The sequence below is a fragment of the Perca fluviatilis genome, chromosome 18 (assembly GCF_010015445.1).
Source record: "Perca fluviatilis chromosome 18, GENO_Pfluv_1.0, whole genome shotgun sequence".
NCBI lineage: Eukaryota > Metazoa > Chordata > Actinopteri > Perciformes > Percidae > Perca > Perca fluviatilis.
This window is the reverse complement of record NC_053129.1, coordinates 9,020,772-9,043,655: the sequence shown is the minus strand read 5'-3', so window position 1 is coordinate 9,043,655 and position 22,884 is coordinate 9,020,772. Positions and strand designations below refer to the sequence as shown.

The following is a 22,884-nucleotide window of genomic DNA, read 5'->3' as shown; positions in this document are numbered from 1 at the left end:
AGTTGTTTTTGCATCTCTTTGTAGTTCTTCTGCACATCTTTGTTGTCATATTAGGTCTCTTTGTTGTATTTTCATCTCTTCTTGGTAATTTTCCTACTCTTTGTAGTTGTTTTTCTATCTCTTTGTGGTTGTTTTTCCATCTCTTTGTAGTCGATTTGCATCTTTTTGTAGTCATTGTGTGTCTCTTTGTAGCTGTTTTCTGTGTCTTTGTTGCCTGTCAGGGAATTATGCTGCAAGTTACTAATACCAAAGCAAAAAATAAGATTGAATACATAACTTACTAAGAATGGAACTTAATATTTAAAAATGTTCACAATTTGAACAGTTTTGTGAAATGGCGTGTAAGTCTAAGGCATGACAAATCGCTGGCTCCCAGAGGAAGAGAGCTGATGCCATCTATTGATTGGTTCCATGTTTTTTTGTTGAGAGGGTGAGTACATAGTGTACTTTTCAAACATGCAGTGTGCAGATGGAGGGCTCCCTGTTGATGAAAAATATATTGATGATGTATAAATCACTGCAGTTGTTTGTGCCTCTGCATAAGTTTTTGTGCAGTGTGCAATGTCTGCTCTCTGCTGAGGCCTTGGGAAATAATGTGCAGCATTTCTTGAAATGCAGCCAATTACAACTCACAAAGAGTAATATTTGTTGAGAGCCTGTCAGATTAAACTTGGATCCAAATTTCAGATTGGAAAAAGCTGCTGTGTGTATTACGGGCAATTATTAAATAATTTCCCAAATTACAGTTAATACATGTTCGCTCAGGAAAACTTACATATGGTAAGAGCAAATTAAGTTTAGTCCTAACCATGTATCCAGCTAATTCAAACAGCTTACGTTACTGTATTGTGAGAACAGTTAACTTCATTTAATATTGTATGTGACGTTTTCTTTTGGGGGGTGCAAATATTCCACCAAGACAAGTTCCTTCCCAAGACTATTTTGCAGATACACCGTCTATGTGAACATAATGTAGCGCTGCCCAAACCAATTGTGATTGGTTTAAAGAAATGTATATATTTTTTTCCTATTCAATATATATCGAATGTATGTGTGGAGGAGCCAGACCTTACTCCACAGCGCTGTGGAGTAAGGTCTGGTAATGTGAGACTACTGTTAACCCTTACCCTAACCACTAATAGTATTGCAATTTTAAACATATTGCGATATTCTACGATACATTGCAATTTATTACCTTTTTTTCCATCTTCAAATTATGGCCCCATAACATGTCAACATCATTTCCTCAGCATAAAAAACTCAACTGCACCATCTAGTGGACTGAAAAAGCAATAGAGGTTATTATTCTAGTACAGGGGTCTTCAACCTTTTATTATAGGCCAAGCTGAAAAAGAGATGGATCAGGGACCCGCTAATACATATATTGTATAAAATACAAGCTGCGTCTCCATAAAAATTATTTATCCTGGCGTTGTACCCATCTGATCCTAACTTAAAGAGATAAAAGTACTTATAGATATGGGTTTACTGCAAGCCAGACGGTTGATTTCTCTTGCTTGGAAAGATGTGAATAGGCCTAGTATTGGTCGTTGGCTTAGAAAAAATGTCTTTTTGCCTAACAATGGAAAGAATAACATATATGGTTAAGGACAAGATACTTTCAGAGAGGTTTGGGGACCATTCTTGGACTTTGTTGAACAAAATGATATTGGTGATATTCTGGCAAATGAGGGGAACTCTGAGTAATTTAGTATTTTTCATGCAGGAGAGAGATGTTTATATTGGCTTGTGACACTGTCTGATTGGTTAGATGCTCCAGATATATCCTACAAGAAGGGATCCAACCAAGGTGAAAGGTAATTTCGTATGTATTTACTCTTTATAATTTGTGTTCTTATTTTCTTTTATGTAAGTTTTTTTTAATACATTTATATTTTTATTTTAATCTGTTGCTGTGATTGTTATGTATAGTTTCGTTTTTGCTTCTATAGTTTTTCAGGGTTTGTCTACATTTATGTATGTCTTGGTTAAAATGAAACTCAATAACCACATTGTTTAAAAAAAATAATTAAGTTGTTAGGGCTGCCTAAAGACTTTACACATACCTTTTTATGGTGCATACAATACTAAGCTTTTAAAATAAAAATGGTTGGCAAATTCATATATTTATACATCATGTTTTAAGGTTAAAATCTGGCACAATAAATCCTTAAGCTTAACTGTATCTGGGGATGGCTACCTCATGGCTACCTTAGCTGTAGGCCAGGAGGCCTATCATCAATGTTGTGTACATTCCGAAAAAATATGTCAGATTCATGTTAATGTATATATTTAAACATATTTAAAAAAAAAAAAAAAAAAAAGTTAAACCATCTAACAATAATTTTTTGCCCCCCCCTTTCCCCCCCTTTTTTTTTTTTCCAAGTTTAATTCTCCTGTGCAATTTATACAACTAGTACAGTGCCCGTTTAACATGTGCCTGTTTGGAACAGCCCGGTTGCTTGGCCTGTGGTATTGCTGCTTTCTCCAGAACCATTGTACCCCGAAATGAGTTACAGAAGGACCCCAAACCACTTAATATGCATCCACACTGTATAGCCTACCACCAGACTTACAGTGTACTTCTAATTCAGAGGAAAACATTGTACTACATTTACCTGACAGAGAACGTTGCAGATTCAGTATTACTAACAATTAAAAATGTGGAGTACTCGCAGACATATTGTAAAGGAAAGAAATGTCTTTTATTGAGTTTCCTCTTAGCAAAATGCTCTCAATGAATTTAAGCCGGGCTTTTATTGTGAAGGGTAGACACGGAAGAGCCAGCGTTATGGCTTTTTTTCAAAGTTTTTTCCTCAACCTTTATTGTTCAGCCATTTAGTTTAATTCACAGTTTATTAATATCCAATATCCAACGCTGTCAAAACTGCTCCAAATTCCAAACCCCAAGTTCATTGGGTACCCAGGAAACCAAGTGTGAAGTAGATTGGATGAACGGTTCATGAGATATTTCAAAGACAGATGCACACAAACAGAGATTTCCCGATTTATTAGAGAGATGAAAGATCAAAAGTTGGCGTCTGTGTACAAATACAGTATTGACACAGAAATATATTGCGATACTATGCTATATCGACTTTTTCCCCCCACCCCTGGTATATATAGGAGTTTTCTAAGACACAGGGCATCATAAGATGCCCTGTTACTTGTAACCATGGTCAAAACTAGAAGAAGACTGATCAAGTGCTCTGTGGTTGAATGCTTCCATCTAGTGGCTACACTAAAAAACTACACTAAGTGTATGACATGTTTGGAGGGTCTGACTCATGCTCACTTTATCAGTTAATGGTGTTTATCTGCCTGGATTTGACATACTCTGTCCTCACAAATGAGCTTCACAGGATCAACACAGTCTCCTTTTTAAAGGCGCTGACACACCAACCCCATTATCGGCCGTCGGACAGTCTGGCGAGGTCGATGAGCCGAGTCTGTTTGGCGTGTTCCGTGCCGTCGCCGGTCGGAGGAGCCGTTGGCCTTCATTTGGGCCGATTTTACTTGTTGAATCGGCCAGTGGGCAGTCGGACTCAATGACCAATTACCGGAAATGACGAGCGGGATGAGCGGGACGAACGGCACTCAAAATCTGATGGAAATCTTTTAAACTGACCTTTGTCGATCTGAAATGGCCTATTTCTCGCTTAAAATGTTTAAAAATACGAGATCGTATTCCGAACGAGCCGCCATTATGGTCGGTTTTGAAATCCGGGAGGAGCCAGACCCACGTGGCGCGTTCGTCCAATCAGCTGCCGGTTTTCATTTTTTGGGCAACAATACAGAGTAGCGCCGCCTGCTATTATGGAGACGTATTAGGTCTCGCGCACGCGCAGAACGTACGCTCAAGTCGGCGTCGCTTCGGTGTGTTCCGAGGCACTTTTTTAATTTTTATAATGTTTTCGGAGTTGGTAGAATAAAAAGCGCACACAAGTACTTCCAATCCCTTCCATAGGTCATACCTATCATATGCAGCATGTAAGGAGCATAACAAATATAAGAATGGATGCTTCATAATCGTTGGGTGCTTGTATCCAAATCAAAGTTTTGAAGGAGAACAGTTATCTTGACAGGAAAAGACTCATGTGCATGTTTTAGTCAATTTATTTTGTATTCTTCTCCCATTTTGTTTCATAGAATGCCATTCAGAACAAGCTTTACATAGCAGGAAGATTGACATTCAGCTTGTCAATTCCCATGCCAAAGGTACATTTAGCCACAAAAAATTGGTTTCCTGAATGATTTCTAGTGTTTTTATGAAAAAACAAAGTCACAGCATTACCACACATAAAAAGTAAAGCTGTATGGCTTTCTAATTCATTTTCCTAAGCTGATATCATCGATAACCAGAGCATTTAGATTCACAGTTAATTTAACTTTACATTACATCATTGTGGTGACAGAGGAAGTGGCCAGATCGATTAGGAAAAAGTAGCAACCATAATGTGGAAGTACTCATTAAGAGGAAGTGCAGTTTTAGATCGTACTTTTGCTGTTGCTGCCCCAAGATTTTGGAACAGTTTACCCCCTGACATTCACACTATTACAGATGTAGCTCTTTTTAGATCTCAGCTCAAAACCTATTTATTTCGAATGGCTTTTAATACATAGTAGCACTCCTTTCTTCCTCCTGCTTTTATGTAACCTATTCTGATTTGATTGAATCTTATGTTTTAGTCTTGTTCTTAATGTAAAACACTTTGGATACTTGCAGCTTGCTGAAAAGGCCTATATAAATAAATTCCAAACAGGAAGAAGAATTATGGTTGGTTACAAAAAGTGATAAAAAAGGCCTTTAATGAATAGGGCAAGACATTAAAAATACACCAACGCATGTCGGCTTGAACCTTCCTCTGGGTGTAGTGACACAAACAGAACATCACAGTGATTATAGCTTGCAGGTGTCTACAGGTGAGCGCATGATCTTCACCATCTTCAATCAAGCAAAATGCAGAGTACAGCCAACTAACAAATGGCAACATATACTTCAATGTTTTTAGAAACACAAAAAGGATGGATGAATTACAAAAAAAGCAGCTTATCAAGAGGATTGAATTACAAAACAAAGGGGGAGGAGGGGGAAAAAAAAGCAAAGAAACTCTTTTGGGCATTGTCATATAAACAAAACACCCAGAGACAACCAAGGACTGAAAAACATAACCAAGGCTTTACCGTGAAAATCCAGGCATAACTATAAAAAAAGATGTGAGGTCAAAATCCTCATTGAGGCCAGGGAAACTGGTGCCGTTGAGGGGATGGATCAAGTATGCTTCTCTTTGTTTTAGGCTGTAAAAGTACTTTTAAAAGGTCCAGTGTGTAACGCGTGTTTAGTTGTTCATTATCAAAATCTGTGTTGCCCATTCACAAACTTGTCTTTTTTCATGAATATTTACCACCACCATCAATTCCAAGTATTCCTATTGGCTTGAAATTTTACATTTGCCTTTGCATGAACTGGGGTAGACGCTCCACATGCATGCGCCATCTTGAAATACGGTAGCCGGTAAGGGACATACAGGACATACTGCTTCGCCTTTCGCGTTTTCGCTGTCACATGATAAACTCACAGGTGCTGCTAATGCTGCTAATGGGTATCGTAGTTTCCCGGCTGCGGCAAGTTTGAAGAAGGAAACATGGAGGACCACACGTATTCAAAATCCAAATTTCAGAAAATTCCCAGAAAAAGAAAAGGGATATTGAGAAGAGCAAGAGACCGGCGTCATTAGAAAAAAGCGTGAAGGCTACCGTAGCTGTAATACCTTAATTGCGGTTAATTGCGATATATGATCTCAACGCTAGATGGGAGAAATTCCCACACATTGGACCTTTAAATAAGTCACACAGGTGTTTTCTGTTCTGTAGCCTGATCAGTCCGTCTCAGGACTGTGCAGGCGTTGATTGGCATCTCCCTAGTCTATATCCATGACGTTCCACATCCGGGATTGCTCCGGTGCTTACAGAAATTCCCCCGGATTTCACTCTGTCTGTTACCTTCTGCTTTCTTTGTGTTGGCGTTCTAAACTCCGGTGGATTTATGAGGACTATGGTTAACTGCCCATCTGAGTTTTCTGTTGCACGACTAAAACAACCTTTGAACGTACACATGTTCCACCAAAACAAGTTCCTTCCAGAGGCTATTTTGCAGAGGCATCGTGGCTCCGTTCAGCGCCGCCCAAGACGATTGTGATTGGTTTAAAGAAATGGTAATAAACCTAAAAAAAATAAAAGACATGCACACTTTATGATAATCATATGCAGTTTTTAGCTGGCAACTATCATGTTATTCACAAACGGTTTACAGGTTTTTACGCTTTCTATCAACAAATCACTTGAAAAAGTGCAAATAGCTGCCGTAAATGGGAAAATAGCTGCCATAAATGGGAAAAGGTCTGACTCTAGATCTAGAAAAACATCTCCCCACTAGGTTTGTCCTGAGCATAGACTGTATATATTAACAGTCTATGGTCCTGAGCCCTGAATGTTTGGAACGTCTGGGTTCAGGGTTGATGAGTTATCATGTACTGTAAGCTGCATTATAAAATTGAAGCTGTTTCATGCGGCATTACGTCTGACTATGTTACAAAATGTTAATAAGATTATATTTCATAAGCTTATCATACAGTGTATGCAAAATCCTTATCTTCAAACCACCAAGTATTTACAGCCGTCCGGAGGAGTAAATGCTACATTTTCCCATTAACTGTAGTGGAGTCTCACAAAATGTGCATACTCAAAAGTACAAGCACCACGAACTTGTAAATAGGTGCAATACTTTAAAGGTCCCATGACATGGTGCTCTTTGGATGCTTTTATATAGACCTTAGTGGTTCCCTAATACTGTATCTGAAGTATCTTTTATATAGACCTTAGTGGTTCCCTAATACTGTATCTGAAGTCTCTTTTATATAGACCTTAGTGGTTCCCTAATACTGTATCTGAAGTCTCTTTTATATAGGCCTTAGTGGTCCCCTAATACTGTATCTGAAGTCTCTTTTATATAGACCTTAGTGGTCCCCTAATACTGTATCTGAAGTCTCTTTTATAAAGACCTTAGTGGTCCCCTAATACTGTATCTGAAGTCTCTTTTATATAGACCTTAGTGGTCCCCTAATACTGTATCTGAAATCTCTTTTTATATAGACCTTAGTGGTCCCCTAATACTGTATCTGAAGTCTCTTTTATATAGGCCTTAGTGGTCCCCTAATACTGTATCTGAAGTCTCTTTTATATAGGCCTTAGTGGTCCCCTAATACTGTATCTGAAGTCTCTTTTATATAGGCCTTAGTGGTCCCCTAATACTGTATCTGAAGTCTCTTTTTATATAGACCTTAGTGGTCCCCTAATACTGTATCTGAAGTCTCTTTTATATAGACCTTAGTGGTCCCCTAATACTGTATCTGAAGTCTCTTTTATAAAGACCTTAGTGGTCCCCTAATACTGTATCTGAAGTCTCTTTTATATAGACCTTAGTGGTCCCCTAATACTGTATCTGAAATCTCTTTTATATAGACCTTAGTGGTCCCCTAATACTGTATCTGAAGTCTCTTTTATATAGGCCTTAGTGGTCCCCTAATACTGTATCTGAAGTCTCTTTTATATATAGGCCTTAGTGGTCCCCTAATACTGTATCTGAAGTCTCTTTTATATAGGCCTTAGTGGTCCCCTAATACTGTATCTGAAGTCTCTTTTATATAGACCTTAGTGGTCCCCTAATACTGTATCTGAAGTCTCTTTTATATAGGCCTTAGTGGTCCCCTAATACTGTATCTGAAGTCTCTTTTATATAGGCCTTAGTGGTCCCCTTATACTGTATCTGAAGTCTCTTTTATATAGGCCTTAGTGGTCCCCTAATACTGTATCTGAAGTCTCTTTTATATAGGCCTTAGTGGTCCCCTAATACTGTATCTGAAGTCTCTTTTATATAGGCCTTAGTGGTCCCCTAATACTGTATCTGAAGTCTCTTTTATATAGGCCTTAGTGGTCCCCTAATACTGTATCTGAAGTCTCTTTTATATAGGCCTTAGTGGTCCCCTAATACTGTATCTGAAGTCTCTTTTATATAGGCCTTAGTGGTCCCCTAATACTGTATCTGAAGTCTCTTTTATATAGGCCTTAATGGTCCCCTAATACTGTATCTGAAGTCTCTTTTATAAAGACCTTAGTGGTCCCCTAATACTGTATCTGAAGTCTCTTTTATATAGACCTTAGTGGTCCCCTAATACTGTATCTGAAGTCTCTTTTATATATGACCTTAGTGGTCCCCTAATACTGTATCTGAAGTCTCTTTTATATAGGCCTTAGTGGTCCCCTAATACTGTATCTGAAGTCTCTTTTATATAGGCCTTAGTGGTCCCCTAATACTGTATCTGAAGTCTCTTTTATATAGACCTTAGTGGTCCCCTAATACTGTATCTGAAGTCTCTTTTATATAGGCCTTAGTGGTCCCCTAATACTGTATCTGAAGTCTCTTTTATATAGGCCTTAGTGGTCCCCTAATACTGTATCTGAAGTCTCTTTTATAAAGACCTTAGTGGTCCCCTAATACTGTATCTGAAGTCTCTTTTATATAGACCTTAGTGGTCCCCTAATACTGTATCTGAAGTCTCTTTTATATAGACCTTAGTGGTCCCCTAATACTGTATCTGAAGTCTCTTTTATATAGGCCTTAGTGGTCCCCTAATACTGTATCTGAAGTCTCTTTCCCGAAATTCAGCCTTGGTGCAGAATTACAGCCACTAGAGCCAGTCCCACAATGAGCTTTCCTTAGGATGTTCCATTTCTGTGTCTGTAGCTATTGAGGAGGAGAGGGGGGAAAGCCATGATGTCTCTCTCTCATGGGTGGGCCAAATTCTCCGGGCGGGCGAAGCAGAGAAAGGGGAGGTAACCTTGCTCCTTATGACATCATAAGGAGAAGATTCCAGATCGGCCCATCTGAGCTTTCATTTTCTCAAAGGCAGAGCAGGATACCCAGGGCTCGGTTTACACCTGTCGCCATTTCTAGCCACTGGGGGACCATAGGCAGGCTGGGGGGTACTCATATTAATGTTAAAAAACCTCATAAAGTGAAATTTTCATGCCATGGGACCTTTAAATGTATTTTATTATTGCCAATATCTGCCTTTGTGCAATAAAAAGGCTTGTTGCAGATGTTCTTAACAGTTATGCAGTTTTCTGATGAATGAATGTAGAGGACATGCAACTTCTGATCTGTCATAGATGTGATTCACTTCAGTCAAAATTTAGTTTTGGTTTTAAGAGAGGCTTATACAAGTGCAAGCGTAATTTGGTATAAACTGAATGCACACAAGACATAGTTTTTAGTTCCACTTGGATCAACTTGGATCCACACACTGTATATTTTAGTCTTGTTTTTAGTTTATGCTCAAGGCCGCTGTGATTTGCACCCTCCTTTTTGTTCGCCTTTGCACAAACGTCTGCAGACAATGTTGGAGTCCCTCCCTGAGGTTTAGAAGAAACATTCATCACAGCAACACAGCAACACAGGAAAACAGGAACACAAAACACGCTGAGTGATGATTATTTTGACCGTGGTCTTTTGCCCTCTTCCACCGAGGGAAGTGAGAAAGAAAATAACTTAACAAGACAGCGTTATTGTTGTATAATGAACTTAAAGACCGGGCTTGTAGAAAGTCAGAGCATTAGGGAAAAAAAAAAACCTGCATACCCTTGCATGGTTTGGAAAGAGGCTCTTTAAAGGCATTTTTGTTTTCCATGGATTGCTTCTGTGAATGTGTTTCAGGCTCCCTCGAAGCAGTCGGTCTCAACACTCCCCCCCCACCCCTAAAGTCCGGCATTGAAAATGTTACTTAAGTAGAAGTATGCAAGTATCATCAGGGAAATGTACCTGAAGTATTAAAAGTAAAAGCACTCGATGCAGAAAAATCCTCACATTTTAGAAACTGGAAACGATCAAAACAGTTCTGTCAATCAGCTAAGTGTTTAATCGTAAAACTCATTTCAGCTGGACTTGTAGGCCTGTATACTGCTGGGTGGTTTAACTTATTAAAAATAAATCTTATTTTATAAACTACATGTGTTGTGTGTGCAAAAATCCTAATTTGTAAAGTACCTAAAGCTGTCAGATGAATGTAGTGGAGTAAAAAAGTACAATATTTCTCTCTGAGATGTAGTGGAGTAGAAGTAGAGAGTGGCATGAATAGAAACTCAAATTTGTACTTAAGTGCAGTACTTGAGTAAATGTACTTAGTTACATTCCACCACTGCTTATAAAGTGTTCCAATTGTGTGTGTGTGTGTGTGTGTGTGTGTGTGTGTGTGTGTGTGTGTGTGTTTGTGAGTTAGTGGAAGGCAAAGCTGTGTGGAAAGTTTTCCTGGCTGAGAGTCCGAGGGCTGTTGATGCGACACAAGGGGCCTGCTGCAGGACATGAGGAACCCCAGCTGCAACGGGCCTGGGCTGCCCCGGCTTTCACTAAAGCCTGGGAACTGCAGAAGTAGTGACAACAAATGTACGTCCTGATCCTGATTCCTGAAGTCGTATTCTATCCCATGGTTTCATAGATTTACATTTATTTGGGCCATTTAAGACTGCTGTAGGCCAGGTTTGAAGTGAATATCACAAAGTTTGTCTGCAGCTTGGATTAAATTCACATCGTCATGTGCAGTTCCTTCTCTAATCTTAAACTAATAATGAATTTTTCATTTGATGTGCCCAGAGCTGTTTCTTCCTAAAGGCGGACTATGCGGATACATAGGCATAAGACCAGCCTTCTTTGTTCTAAAATTTTTTAAATAAAGGAAAATCCTGCATCTTTTTACAGTCATATATATATATATAGTCTTTTCCCATGAGAAACCTCACCTTCCACAGAAGCCACCTAGACTTGAGTGTGCGTGGGGACACACTTTTTTGATGTTTAGGAGTAGTGCTGGGTAAAATGCAGTGTCAACACCAATCACAGATATAGAGCATACTTACCTCTGTTGTATGTGTCCACGTTTTCTGGTTTACAACTCATTTTCTGTAGGGGACATGTGAAACACACCATTAGGTCAAAATCATGATTGTATGCAATTCTCATTAAAGTTAGGAAAAAGTCAATCAAGCTGATACAAACAATCCTACGTCTTTGAGCTGTTCCACAACATTAGGGTTAAGAGTCCGTAGAATCGGAAACTTTATCATTGAGGGATATTTGATTGATTTGAATTTATTTACTCTAGTGTACTCTTTTTAAAAGACTACTTCTGGTAATTATGCGTATATGTCAATTCCTTTCCAGGAAATTGTTAGGAAACTGTCACTGGAATTAGTTATCAAAGAATGGACAAAATCACTGGAGTTGTTTCTTTAAGCTTACTTTACTTGCGCAATCAGAGTCAGTTTACAGCACTCAGTGGAAGTACAGAAAATGATTGACAAGTGGCCTCGACAGTGGCTTTTTAAAGGAGTAGGGGGTCAAGTTAGTTATACGGTTCGCACAATCAGTAGCTTTCTTCTTATCTCTGGTCAGGCTCGGCATCTCCTCCACGTTATGCGCTCTGCCTTCAGGGCATCCTGTGCTTTTTCAAGGTCACTCAGCTTTCATGATTAACACAGAAATACTAAAACAGCACTTTTGATGCAAATGGTTTAACCCTTGTATTGTCTTCCTGTCGACCATGCAACTTTTTGATTTTCTGGGTCTAAATTTAAAATTGCTTTTTTTACATTTTTTTGTCACTTTTGTTGTTGTTTTTTCCAAGTTTTTGAAGCTTTTCCGACATTTTTGTCACTTTTTTTCAACATTCTTTTATCATTTCTTTTTCTTTAAATGCTCGAAAATGGAATAAATTCCAACACCCAAATTCAGTGAAAGTAGTGAACTGATCATTTATTTTACTTGTTAAGAGCACTGCATGGAACCATCCACGCTATTTTTTTTGGACAAGTTCGTTAAAAGAAACACAAATTTCTAATATTTTTGAAACTTTTTGAAAATGGGTCAAATCTGACCCGAGGACAACAGGAGGGTTAACAAAGAAAATGCAGCAAAACCGTTCTTAAGCATTAAGCATAATTTTCCTAACAGAAACAATGGGATCTTTAAAAAGAATGTGTTACCGGTCCTTTCCGCTGTCGAGCAGTGCATCCTGGGATAGACTGCTGCCCCTGTGACCACAGGAAAAAGCGTGTGCGTTAGTGTATCGGTTTTTGGTTTTGATGTTGAAAAGTGTTCCAGTAAGTACCAACACATGGTTTAATTCAATAGATTCCATTCAAAAGTGAGTACGGGATCACAAAATGATCACTTTTACCAAAGTCAATTGTATTAGTCACATGTATTTGGCAGCACTGTGTGTTCACAATCTCCCTAATAAAATCTTGGAAAATATTGATATGTCACTGTTTTTGCCAGTGGTGGAAGTATTCAGATCCTTTACTTAAAGTGCTCATATTATGCTCATTTTCAGGTTCATAATTGTATTTAGAGGTTGTACCAGAATAGGTTTATGTGGTTTAATTTTCAAAAAACACCATATTTTTGTTGTACTGCACACTGCTGCAGCTCCTCTTTTCATCCTGTGTGTTGAGCTCTCTGTTTTAGCTACTGAGTGAGACATCTCACTTCTGTTCCATCTTTGTTGGGAGTCGCACATGCGTAGTATAGTGTTGAATGTACCGAATGTAACCGTGCAACCGGCCGGCCCGCTCAAGTCTAATATAATAAAGCGGTGTCTTGGTTCTCGGCAAGTTTGAGTTATTAACCAAGCTTTGTTTCTGGTGCATCTTAGATTGTGTTCATGGCAATTCACCCATTATCGGTGGGGAAGTACATCACATACAAATACACGTCATGTTATCTTGGTAGTTATGTGAAGTTAAATGTTAGAGGAGTGAATGTTGCTACGTGGTAGGTAGGCTGTCACCAGGAGACCGTGCACCAGGCTACTGAACGAGACCGTAAGGACCATTACCGAGGGTCCTGCATGAGTCGATATTCAAACGGGTGTCTAGGTTCTCGGCAAGTTTGAGTTATCAACCGATCCCAGAAGCCTTTATTTCTCGTGCATCTTAGATGATTGTGTATATACAAATTCATAGGCTACATTATCGATGGATATCACATACAAATACACGTCACGTTATCTTAGTAGTTATGTTAAGTTAAATGTTGTTACATGGTAGGTAGGCTGTCACCAGGAGACCGTGCACCAGGCTACTGAACGAGACCGTAACCGTGCCTAATGCATGAGTCTATGTAATCAAACGGGTGCCTGGGTTCTCGGCAAGTTTGTTATCAACCGATAGCAGAAGCCTTCATGTCTCGTGCATTTTAGAATTGTGTTCATGGAAATTCATAGGCTACATTACCAAGGGGAAAATATGATATCACATACAAATACATGTAATGTTAACTTGGTAGTTATGTTAAGTTAAATGTTGCTACATGGTAGTTAGACTGTCACGAGGAGACCGCGCACCAGGCTACTGAATGTAACCGTGGCCAGTGCGTGAGTCTAGTGTCGGTCAGTAGGAGTGTGTAAATAGTATGTCGAGACCGAATGTAACCGCAACCGCTCGAGTCTTCTGCGGTGTATTGGTTCCTGTCGGGGGAAGAAAACGAGCGTTCATCCCCGGCCGCCAAGGGCACGCGAACCGGTGACTGCATCTATTAACTCGGTAGGCCAACCAACGACCGTCCGGTTGAACCGACTCGCGTAAAAGAGTTGGTTGTCCCATCACTAGCGCAGTAAGTATTACTAGCCAGTCAGAAGCAGAGTATGACGACGTGCAACGCTAGCAGCTAGGCGAGCATTATAACGTGTGTTACAAAGTGTTTGTCTCTGAAGTAAAGGCTGGACTACAATAGAGCTGTTTGGAGCAGTTTGGGAACAGTGTTTTCTGTTGGAGATGGTAAGTCCCTTTGGGGTGGACTTTGGGCTTTTTCACTTTGTAAACCTATAACATGCACAAAAAAAGATATTTAACACAATAAAGGAAAGGGGAAAAGCCAAAAAGCATAATATGAGAACTTTAAGTAAAAGTACTAATACCACACTGTAAAATACTCTGTTACAAATAAAAGTCCTGCATTGAAATTCTTTAGTTAATACTTAAGTAAAAGTATGTAAGTAACATCAGGAACATGTACTTAAAGTATTTAAAGTAAAAGTACTCAATGCAGAAAAATCCTCACATTTTAGAAACTGGAAACGATCCCAAACAGTTCTGTCATTTCAGCTGGACTTGTAGGCCTGCATATTGTCATTTATAATAAAACATCGTATTATATAAACTACAGGTGTTTTGTGTTCAGAAATCTTAAATTGGTAAGTTACAAGTAACTAAAGCTGTCAGATTAATGCAGTGGAGTAAAAAGTACAAAATTATTTACAGTACTTGAGTAAATGTACTTACAGAAGTTACTGTTGGAGCTATTCATTGTTTTGTCATATTTAATGGTAAAATATTTACTTTTTAAAATTTTGTTTCTGTTTTGTTTGAATTATACAACTACATAAGTTTGACTCTATCATTAGTATTTATTTTACCATTCAGTCTTAACCACCAGGTGAAGTCTACATATCCTGGTAATCAGGTTCTTTACCAGACACACAGAGAGACGCCATTGTTCTTTGTTTTAATGTCTGTTCCTCGCAAACCCTGGATAACAAACGCCATCTTATGCCCGGACAATGAACGTTTCTGAACTGCGTTAAAATTCACTTCTTCGGTGCCTCGTGGCGGTTTGATTTTGAGTTTGTTTGTTTTTCAATCTGAGGACAAATCGCCATTACAGTTGCGTTCCACCACTGGTTTTTGCCTACTCACGATTTCCTGAAAATAGCAGATTCGGTGGAATTATTTGAGGCAGTGGTACAGTTTATCTCACTGGCTCACACAGCCAGGCTGTTTGCGTTATCTGGAAGAAGTGGTCCAGCAGCTTCAGCAACAACAGGCCTACAGGCGGGACTCTTCATTAACCATGAGTGGAGCATGACAGCCTGCAGGGGGATGATAAAGAGAACATGTCACATTTAGAAACAGCCCCCTACTTGCCATTTTTGCAACACAAAAAAAAAAGAAATTAGACTTCCAGACTTTAGGGTCTGAGCCAATTTTGATATTTTGGTGCTCAATGTTAACACCATAAACTGGCATGGTGTATTTTTCAATAGAGCATTATATCTTTCTCCCACATCATATGATGTAGGGCTTCATTCACTAGTACAATCTGTGTGTTTTCTACCACAGCAATCCGAAGATAAAAAAAAAAAAAAAAAAAAAAAAACGGAGCATGGACATGAATGGACTGCTGTATTCAAATTTCCCATGCAGCCTGTGTCATGTGACAGACATGTGATTGAGGAAAGCAAATCAAATATTACTTATATATCAAATTTTCTTTTTTTAACAATGTAACCCAGAGTGATTTGGAAATATTGTTGACATGGGTTTATGCCATTAAAAAAGTGTATTTGATATGTTTTATTTTTTTTTATGACAAACCCAATGTGCTGTTAAACAAAACGTTTAAACATATAGACATGTAAAAGTACAGTTATGGCGCATTGGTGAACAAAGAAAGGGAGAAGGAGGGAGCAAATATAAAATATAACATGTACATTGGTGTCATGGGTCAAGTGATTTAGGTCAATTTATCTAGACAATATATAGTAACACATTTTAACAAGAAAGGTTGAACAAAGTGCTTTACCACAGAGATGAGAGATTTCTTGGGAATGGGAATTTGCTTTTTAAGAGACAGGACCTCCGATTTATTGTCATTTAGCTGTAGGAAACAGCTCCGGTTCCCAGAGTACATCACACCAACTACACTCAGACCAGACATGGTTCTCCTGATAGAAAACAACAAGGCAGCTGGTGATCCTGGAGCTCACAGTCCCCCCCCACCCCCCTGGGAAGACCGGATGGAGGAGGCGACTGAGAGGAAAACGAGCCAGATATATGCTGAGCTGGGTGACAATTGCCGCAGACAAGGGTGGAAGACATGGAACCTGCCTTATGAAGTTGGCTGCAGAGGATTTGCTGGACCGACCGCCTGCGGGGGTTACCATCTTCAGCTCAGCTTGTCTTGTGAGAGTGCACTCTTAAAGGTCCCATGGCATGAAGATTTCACTTTATGAGTTTTTTTTTTAACATTAATATGAGTTCCCCCAGCCTGCCTATGGACCCCCAGTGGCTAGAAATGGTGATAGGTGTAAACCGAGCCTTGGGTATGCTGCTCTGCCTTTGAGAAAATGAAAGCTCAGATGGGCCAATCTGGAATCTTCCCTTTATGACATCATAAGTGGAAAGGTTACCTCCCCTTTCTCTGCTTTGCCTGCCCAGAGAATTTGGCCTGCCCATGAGAAAGAGAGAGACATCATGGCTTGCAAACAAGCGAAGCATGGCAGTTGGTCAAGGACACACCCCCACCCTCCACCTTGCCCCCCCTCTCTCCTCCTCAATAGCATTGTGGGACTGGCTCTAGTGGCTGTAATTCTGCACCAAGGCTGAATTTCGGGAAAGATACTTCAGATACAGTATTAGGGGACCACTAAGGCCTATATAAAAGATACTTCAGATACAGTATTAGGGGACCACTAAGGCCTATATAAAAGATACTAAAGATACAGTATTAGGGGACCACTAAGGTCTATATAAAAGCATCCAAAAAGCAGCATGTCATAGGACCTTTAATAATGCTGGGTTAAAAAAATAACCCAACCACAACCCAACTGCTGATCATCTACGGGACAGAACACGCGCTGGTTTGGAGTGACCCAACTGCTGGGCTAACTGCAGTTTAACCCAAATGCTTATTTCATTTAACCCAACCTAGTGATTGAAAGTAACTCCATTGCTTGTTTAAGTATTACCCATACACTGGGTTATTTCCTTTTTTTCACATAATGGTATTATTAAATAAATATTGTGTAATTTATAATAATTTCCCATAATCATACAGACACACATTATACAATAAGATGTCATATTTTTTTTTACTGTACATCATGATGTCCTCAATCAGTCATGATGAGGTAGAAAAGAAGAATATGTCATGTTGGCAGATTGATATCTCAGAAAGTGATTCACATACATGTTGTATTTTTGTTGATTACATTTTGAATTGTATCATTTGTGCTGCGGCAACGTTTGTCGGCCATGGAGGTTGGTTTTGCGAGGTTACAGAAGTGGCTTTGTTTTACAAAGTTTTTGTCACTTTTTCGGACGTTTATGCCACTTTTTCAACCTTTTAAACTAAGTTTCTTTTTTTATGATTTCAGAAGTTTACTAACTGAGCAGCTTTTTATGAAAGAATTTTATATATATATATATATATATATATATATATATATATATATATATATATATATATATATATATATATATATATATAACAAAACATATTCTGTATTTTAACTGTAGCCACACACATAATTTCTGTTTTTTTATTAATTTTTTTATTACGGGGCAAAGTCTGGGTAATGTGTTGCGAGAACATTTTTTATTATTTTATTTAGTGTACATCACTGGATACATGAATCTAACAGCCTCTGGTTATTAAGAAGTAGAAAACAAAACATTTGACCTTTTATGAGTTACCAACATGAATGTCTGCACATTATGCATAAGGCGTGCACGATTCAGAAAATGTCACGATTCAATTCAATATCGATTTTCAGACTCAAGATTCAATTCAAAATCGATTTTTGATTCAAAAACCGATTCTCGGTTAAAAAAAATGATTCACAGTATGTAACGGTAGTTACTTTTCCCATGTGATTGCAATAGACATACAATTATAAAAAAATCAATAAAAATGAATTCTTTTTTTTAAATGAAAAAATATGAATCGATTGTTGGAATTCTAAAAATCGATTTTAAATCCGTAGAGCTTGAATCGCGATTTGAATGTGAATCGATTTTTTTTGCACACCCCTAATGCATAGCGTAACAAACAGCACAGGTATTCTCAAACGCTGCAGTGTCCTATTTAAGCATACTGTCCCGGTATCTGACACCAGTCCCTGCATCTCTTGTTCCTTCTCCTGTTGTTATGCACCCTATCAATGGTATCACGTTTCCTGTCTTGTAGTTTCAAGTATTACACCCTAAACCCCTTTGTTATGTGTTTGGGTTAGATTTTAACATAAAACAATTCCAACTCAACCAGTCAAACCTGAACAGGTTACCTAAAAGTCAGAGGGGAAAAGTGTTGCCCCTGAGAGCTAAGCAGTGCCTGTTGAAGTAAATAAAGTCCAGTATACTTCCTTCTATTCTAAAAACACTAATCCTTTTATACATTTCGTTCTTATTATATTTCGTTACGTGTATTATTATTTTTTATAGCAGTGCAACTTTGTCAAAACTGAAAATCTTATATTTCTACTAGACCTATATACTACTATATCTTTAAATCTTGTTTGAATGCCATGCAGGAGACTAGTAGGCCTAAAAGGAAAGAGAAAAAAAACTACACACTCACTAAAAGAGGTGGAAGAAGTATTCAGATCTTTTACTTAAGAAAAAATACGAATACCACACTGTGCAAATACTCTGTTACAAGTAAAAGTCCTGCATTGGAAATGTTACTTAAGTAAAAGTATGTAAAAAAAAAATCATATTTTATACACTACATGTGCTTTGTGTGCAAAAATCTTAATATGTAAACTAGTATAAAGCTGTCAGATTATTGTAGTGGCGTAAAAAGTACTAAGTACTAATATTTCTCTCTCAAATGTAGGCGGAGTAGAAGTGGAAAGTGGCATGAAAAGAAAATACTTCTAGTGTACCTCAAAATTGCAGGCTTCTTAAGTACAGTACTTCAGTAGATGTTACGTTCCACCACTGCTCGATAATTACTTGTGATACTGTAGACTGACAAGAGAAATTGGTCCAATGTTATTGCCGTAAAAGGTGATCATTTCCTAGAGATTTGCCTACTGTTGTTCACTACTCAAACAGCGCATGCTTTGCATATCCGTCTCATATTACACGGCTGCACACAACTATAGGTAAGACAATGATTCGCTGAGCAGGAGCTCGGTCTCTCCCCCCGTTGGCTGGAGGGTACACGTCAGCAGTCAATAAATTGTACCCAAGATGTATCACGCACGGTCCCATCATCCTCTTCCTGGTATGAGCGTGTGTTGACACTTTACACCTAGTTTGGGTAAGTCAAAGTTAGCTAACAGCAGTGACATATAGCTTTCTCTCGTTTATTTATTAACACATAACTCGTATACAATGAATGCGCACTTACACGGTTCGCTTTGTTCTGCTTTTCCCCACAGGTGGCCGAAACAAGGGGGTTGAAGCGACTGTTTTGTGGCAAAAATGGCACGCTTTTCGAGCGGAAAGACGGTCCTGCGCGAGGATATGGAAAGGCAGCCATCAGGAAACGTTTGACGTTCGGTTTCAAGTCGCGCGACGTTGGGACTTGTTCATTCACTCGCCGCAACGAGTTGGGAGTTAACGACGTTTACAATGAAGCCGCGCGCGATAAGGTGAATGAAAGCCGTTGCCGTTGTGTTCCAAAGTCTGTTTTTACTTTCTCCAAAAAAAAATAATAATAATAAAAGAAAAAATGAGGTTTCGGCTGCTTAAGAGGAATCTGCTCGCGCTGTTGGGTGTTTCCTTTGTAGTTGTGACTCTCCTGTTTTCAACACGTGTGTTATTAGTTTCCGATAATGACACAACTGTACCTAATGATGATGATGATGACGTCAGTGGGGATAATAAGTGCACGCGCTCTGGTGCCGCGGCGAAGTTTAACTTCGGCTCGCTCGCGGAGCTGACTAAGTCCGTTTACAATGCCAATTACAGGCAGTGCGTTCACAACGCGGATAGGTTCCCAGGGGAGCCCGGACTGGTGCTGGTCGTGCAGGTCCACAACAGGCCTGAATACCTCCGACTGCTCGTCAAGTCGCTGGAGAAAGCGGCCGAAGTCCACAGCTTCCTCCTCATCTTCAGCCATGACTACTTTTCAGAGGAAATGAACGCCATTGTGCAAGGGATAACTTTCTGCAAAGTCCTGCAAATCTATTTCCCCTTCAGCACTCAGCTGTATCCCGAGGAGTTTCCTGGAAAGGATCCGAGGGACTGCTCCCGAGACCTGTCCAAGGACGACGCTCTCAAAACAGGATGCCTGAACGCGGAACACCCGGACTCGTACGGACACTACAGGGAGGCGTTCATCACTCAAACCAAACACCACTGGTGGTGGAAATTGCACTTTGTGTGGGAGCGAGTGCAGGCCATGCAGGGCTACAGTGGCTTTGTAGTCTTTCTGGAGGAGGACAACTACATATTACCAGACTTTTTCCATTTCTATAAATCGATGATGGAGTTCAGGAAGAGCAGCTGCCCGGATTGTGACATGCTGTCCTTGGGCAACCACAATGGACTGACCGATTTCACCAGACTGTCCAGTAAGGTGTCGACCACTGGGTGGATGTCCACTAAACACAACATAGGCATGGCCATCTCCAGGGAGGTGTACTACAAACTGATGGGCTGCAACAACGAATTCTGCACCTATGACGACTACAACTGGGACTGGACTCTGCAGCACCTGTCGGGAACCTGCATATCGAAGCCCGTCAAAGTGCTTGCGGCGCAGGGCTCCAGGGTTCTCCACACGGGAGACTGTGGCCTTCACCAGAAGGAGAACTGCAGGCCAGAATGGGCCTCGCAGAAAGTAGAGGAGAGCCTTCTAGCGGCCAACGACGGCCTCTTCCCGCCGTCTCTTGTCCTTAATGGCGCAGAAGGAGTTGAGCACAAGGCGCACATGAAGAATGGCGGATGGGGGGATGTTCGAGACCATATTCTATGCAAAAACTACGCCAAACGTCTTTGAACTGCCACCGTTGCGCTAAGTCATGTCCTCCATTGGTATTCTGCGGATGTGCCATTCATTCATAACTTTTCAGGGTTTCAGAGGATGCAGTGGGTTGCGTTTTTTTTTTTTTCACTCGGGAGTGTACTAATGTTCTCTTCCAGCAAGGTCTTCGAAGAAAAGGGACCGAATCAAGTCCAAAAAAAATGCTGCTGGTACACAGCTAGACGTCAGCTTGTTTTGTGTGTTTTAAATCGCCAAAGCTGCACAGTTGCCAAAGACATTTTTTGAAATTTGTGTTGTGTTGAATGCAGCCAATCATGTTGCCAGGTTTGTTTACTGTATCTCTGGGTGTTTTCACAAGCCAAAACATTATACATATATACATACATACATACATACATACATACATACATGAACAAATTTGCAATTTTATTTGCAAATATATTTTTTTCTTGACTGGGAATGTGTTGCAAAGGGTGTTGTTAATATGCAGTTTATTCACAACAAGTTAACCCAAGTTAAAACGGTGTGTTTTTGTGTGTGATGAATGGCTGCCTGCCATTTCTTTTATGACCCATTCAGCTGGAATGCTTTTGCATGTGCTCTTTAATGGTACGATTTTTAAATTGCAACAACAAAAGTCTGTACTGTACAGACTTTAATTAAAAAAAAAAAAAAAAAAGTGTAAGACAATCTGAAATAGAATTGTGGGTGGGGAAGTTGTAGTTTATACAGCAATCTTTTTTTTTTTTTTTTTTTTTTTTCAAGTTGACCATTGACCATAATGTCAAAAAAATGATTTAATGCATATAATGGACTTTGTTACTGTAACCAGGGGTCTTTTTCTTTTGAGTTTAGGTCAACTGGTACCACTTACTTAATCAGTCTCCTACTCCCCACTGTAATGACCCCTGGTTGCAACAAGAGCGCTGGCTTGATATTGATTTTTTTTTTTTTTTTTCTTTTGGTTGTGACGCTTATTTGCTTTCTGATAGGTGGAAAGTGACCTTTTGGAGTCTTGTTCAAGATCTTTTGTTCTGCAAACATCAGGGGGGATCTGTGATTTGGCATTCCTATATTTGCACCTTCTGTTTTAATTTCTTTTGGGATATTTTATCCAAATGAAAACCGAATGAATTGTTTTTGGGTTTTATAAAAATGCATTTCTGTTCCTTTTTTCTGGCATTCGCTAATAATCCAACTATAACTGAAGTTGTGTTATTTCATTTGAATTAGTTATCAACACAAGCATATTGATGCAATTCTTGCCTTTTTAAAGCTGACAAAGTGCCTTGATTGTTATTTGTACCATTTTTAAAGAGATTTTTAAAGGTGCACTGATAACATTGTTGTTGACAAAGTGGAAATGCATTTGTAAGTGCTGGGGACTTGTGTTTATATATTTGTATGTCTTTCTTCATGAGATGTTGAGGGGAAAATGGAATGTGAATGTCTATTTCACAAAAAATCTTCATTGTACAATTAGGTAAAAATATTTTGCATCGCTCTGGCATCTTGTAACTGGTGACAGCAGCTCCAGATAAGTGGTTCAATCGGATATTGGTTCACCTCAGTGTGCCTTATGGAGATTCCTGGTAAAATAATATGAAATGAATGTGATAATGAAATAAATAAGATTTTTATTTCTTGAAAAGCACAATTATTTTTTTAAAAGGAACATGGCAAAGATGGCCTAATAAATAAAGATGTACTATACTGTGTCTATGCCGGATGTTTGATTCCTTAGTTGGTTGAGAATAAGACCAACTTTTTTTGTTTTCTATCTTTTCTTTCTGATAATCACTTGAAATAGCTGTTCATTGTTCATTGTTCACCTATTGTCTGCCAAATGGAAAAATAAAAGGCTGAACTTTTCATTGTTTGTCTCACACACTTTGTTTTACATTTGGTTCTAATTTAAACAGGGTTTAATTTGTACACTTTAAGTTAATTCCAGTAGCAACCTGCTGGTTTTAAATCAAAGGAGGTTTACTGAAAATACAAAAAAATTTCAAATCTGTCTTCAGACTGGCCTACATTTTGGGTCTTCAGACTGGCTTCTT

At 39.1% G+C, this 22,884-nt stretch overlaps 1 protein-coding gene and 1 long non-coding RNA gene across 2 annotated transcripts; one reads left to right on the top strand and one right to left on the bottom strand.

The window, feature by feature from the left end:
- Window positions 1-6,167: 6,167 nt before the first annotated feature.
- On the bottom strand, window positions 6,168-19,380 carry LOC120546611. Its single transcript, XR_005636899.1, has 6 exons — window positions 19,244-19,380; window positions 18,774-19,144; window positions 14,806-14,978; window positions 12,094-12,141; window positions 10,969-11,011; window positions 6,168-6,224 (listed from the first exon to the last, which is right to left on the bottom strand). It is a non-coding gene; the product is annotated as an uncharacterized LOC120546611 (long non-coding RNA).
- A 159-nt stretch (window positions 19,381-19,539) lies between these two features.
- LOC120546609 (alpha-1,6-mannosyl-glycoprotein 2-beta-N-acetylglucosaminyltransferase) lies at window positions 19,540-22,696 on the top strand. The gene has a single exon (XM_039781668.1). It carries the CDS (start codon window positions 19,568-19,570, stop codon window positions 20,837-20,839), a length of 1,272 nt encoding a protein of 423 aa, XP_039637602.1. The 5' UTR covers window positions 19,540-19,567; the 3' UTR covers window positions 20,840-22,696.
- The last annotated feature ends 188 nt before the right edge of the window (window positions 22,697-22,884 follow it).

Excerpts from the sequence above, each read along its gene's own strand:
- LOC120546609 (XM_039781668.1), top strand. The coding sequence starts at position 19,568 with ATGAGGTTTCGGCTGCTTAAGAGGAATCTGCTCGCGCTGTTGGGTGTT.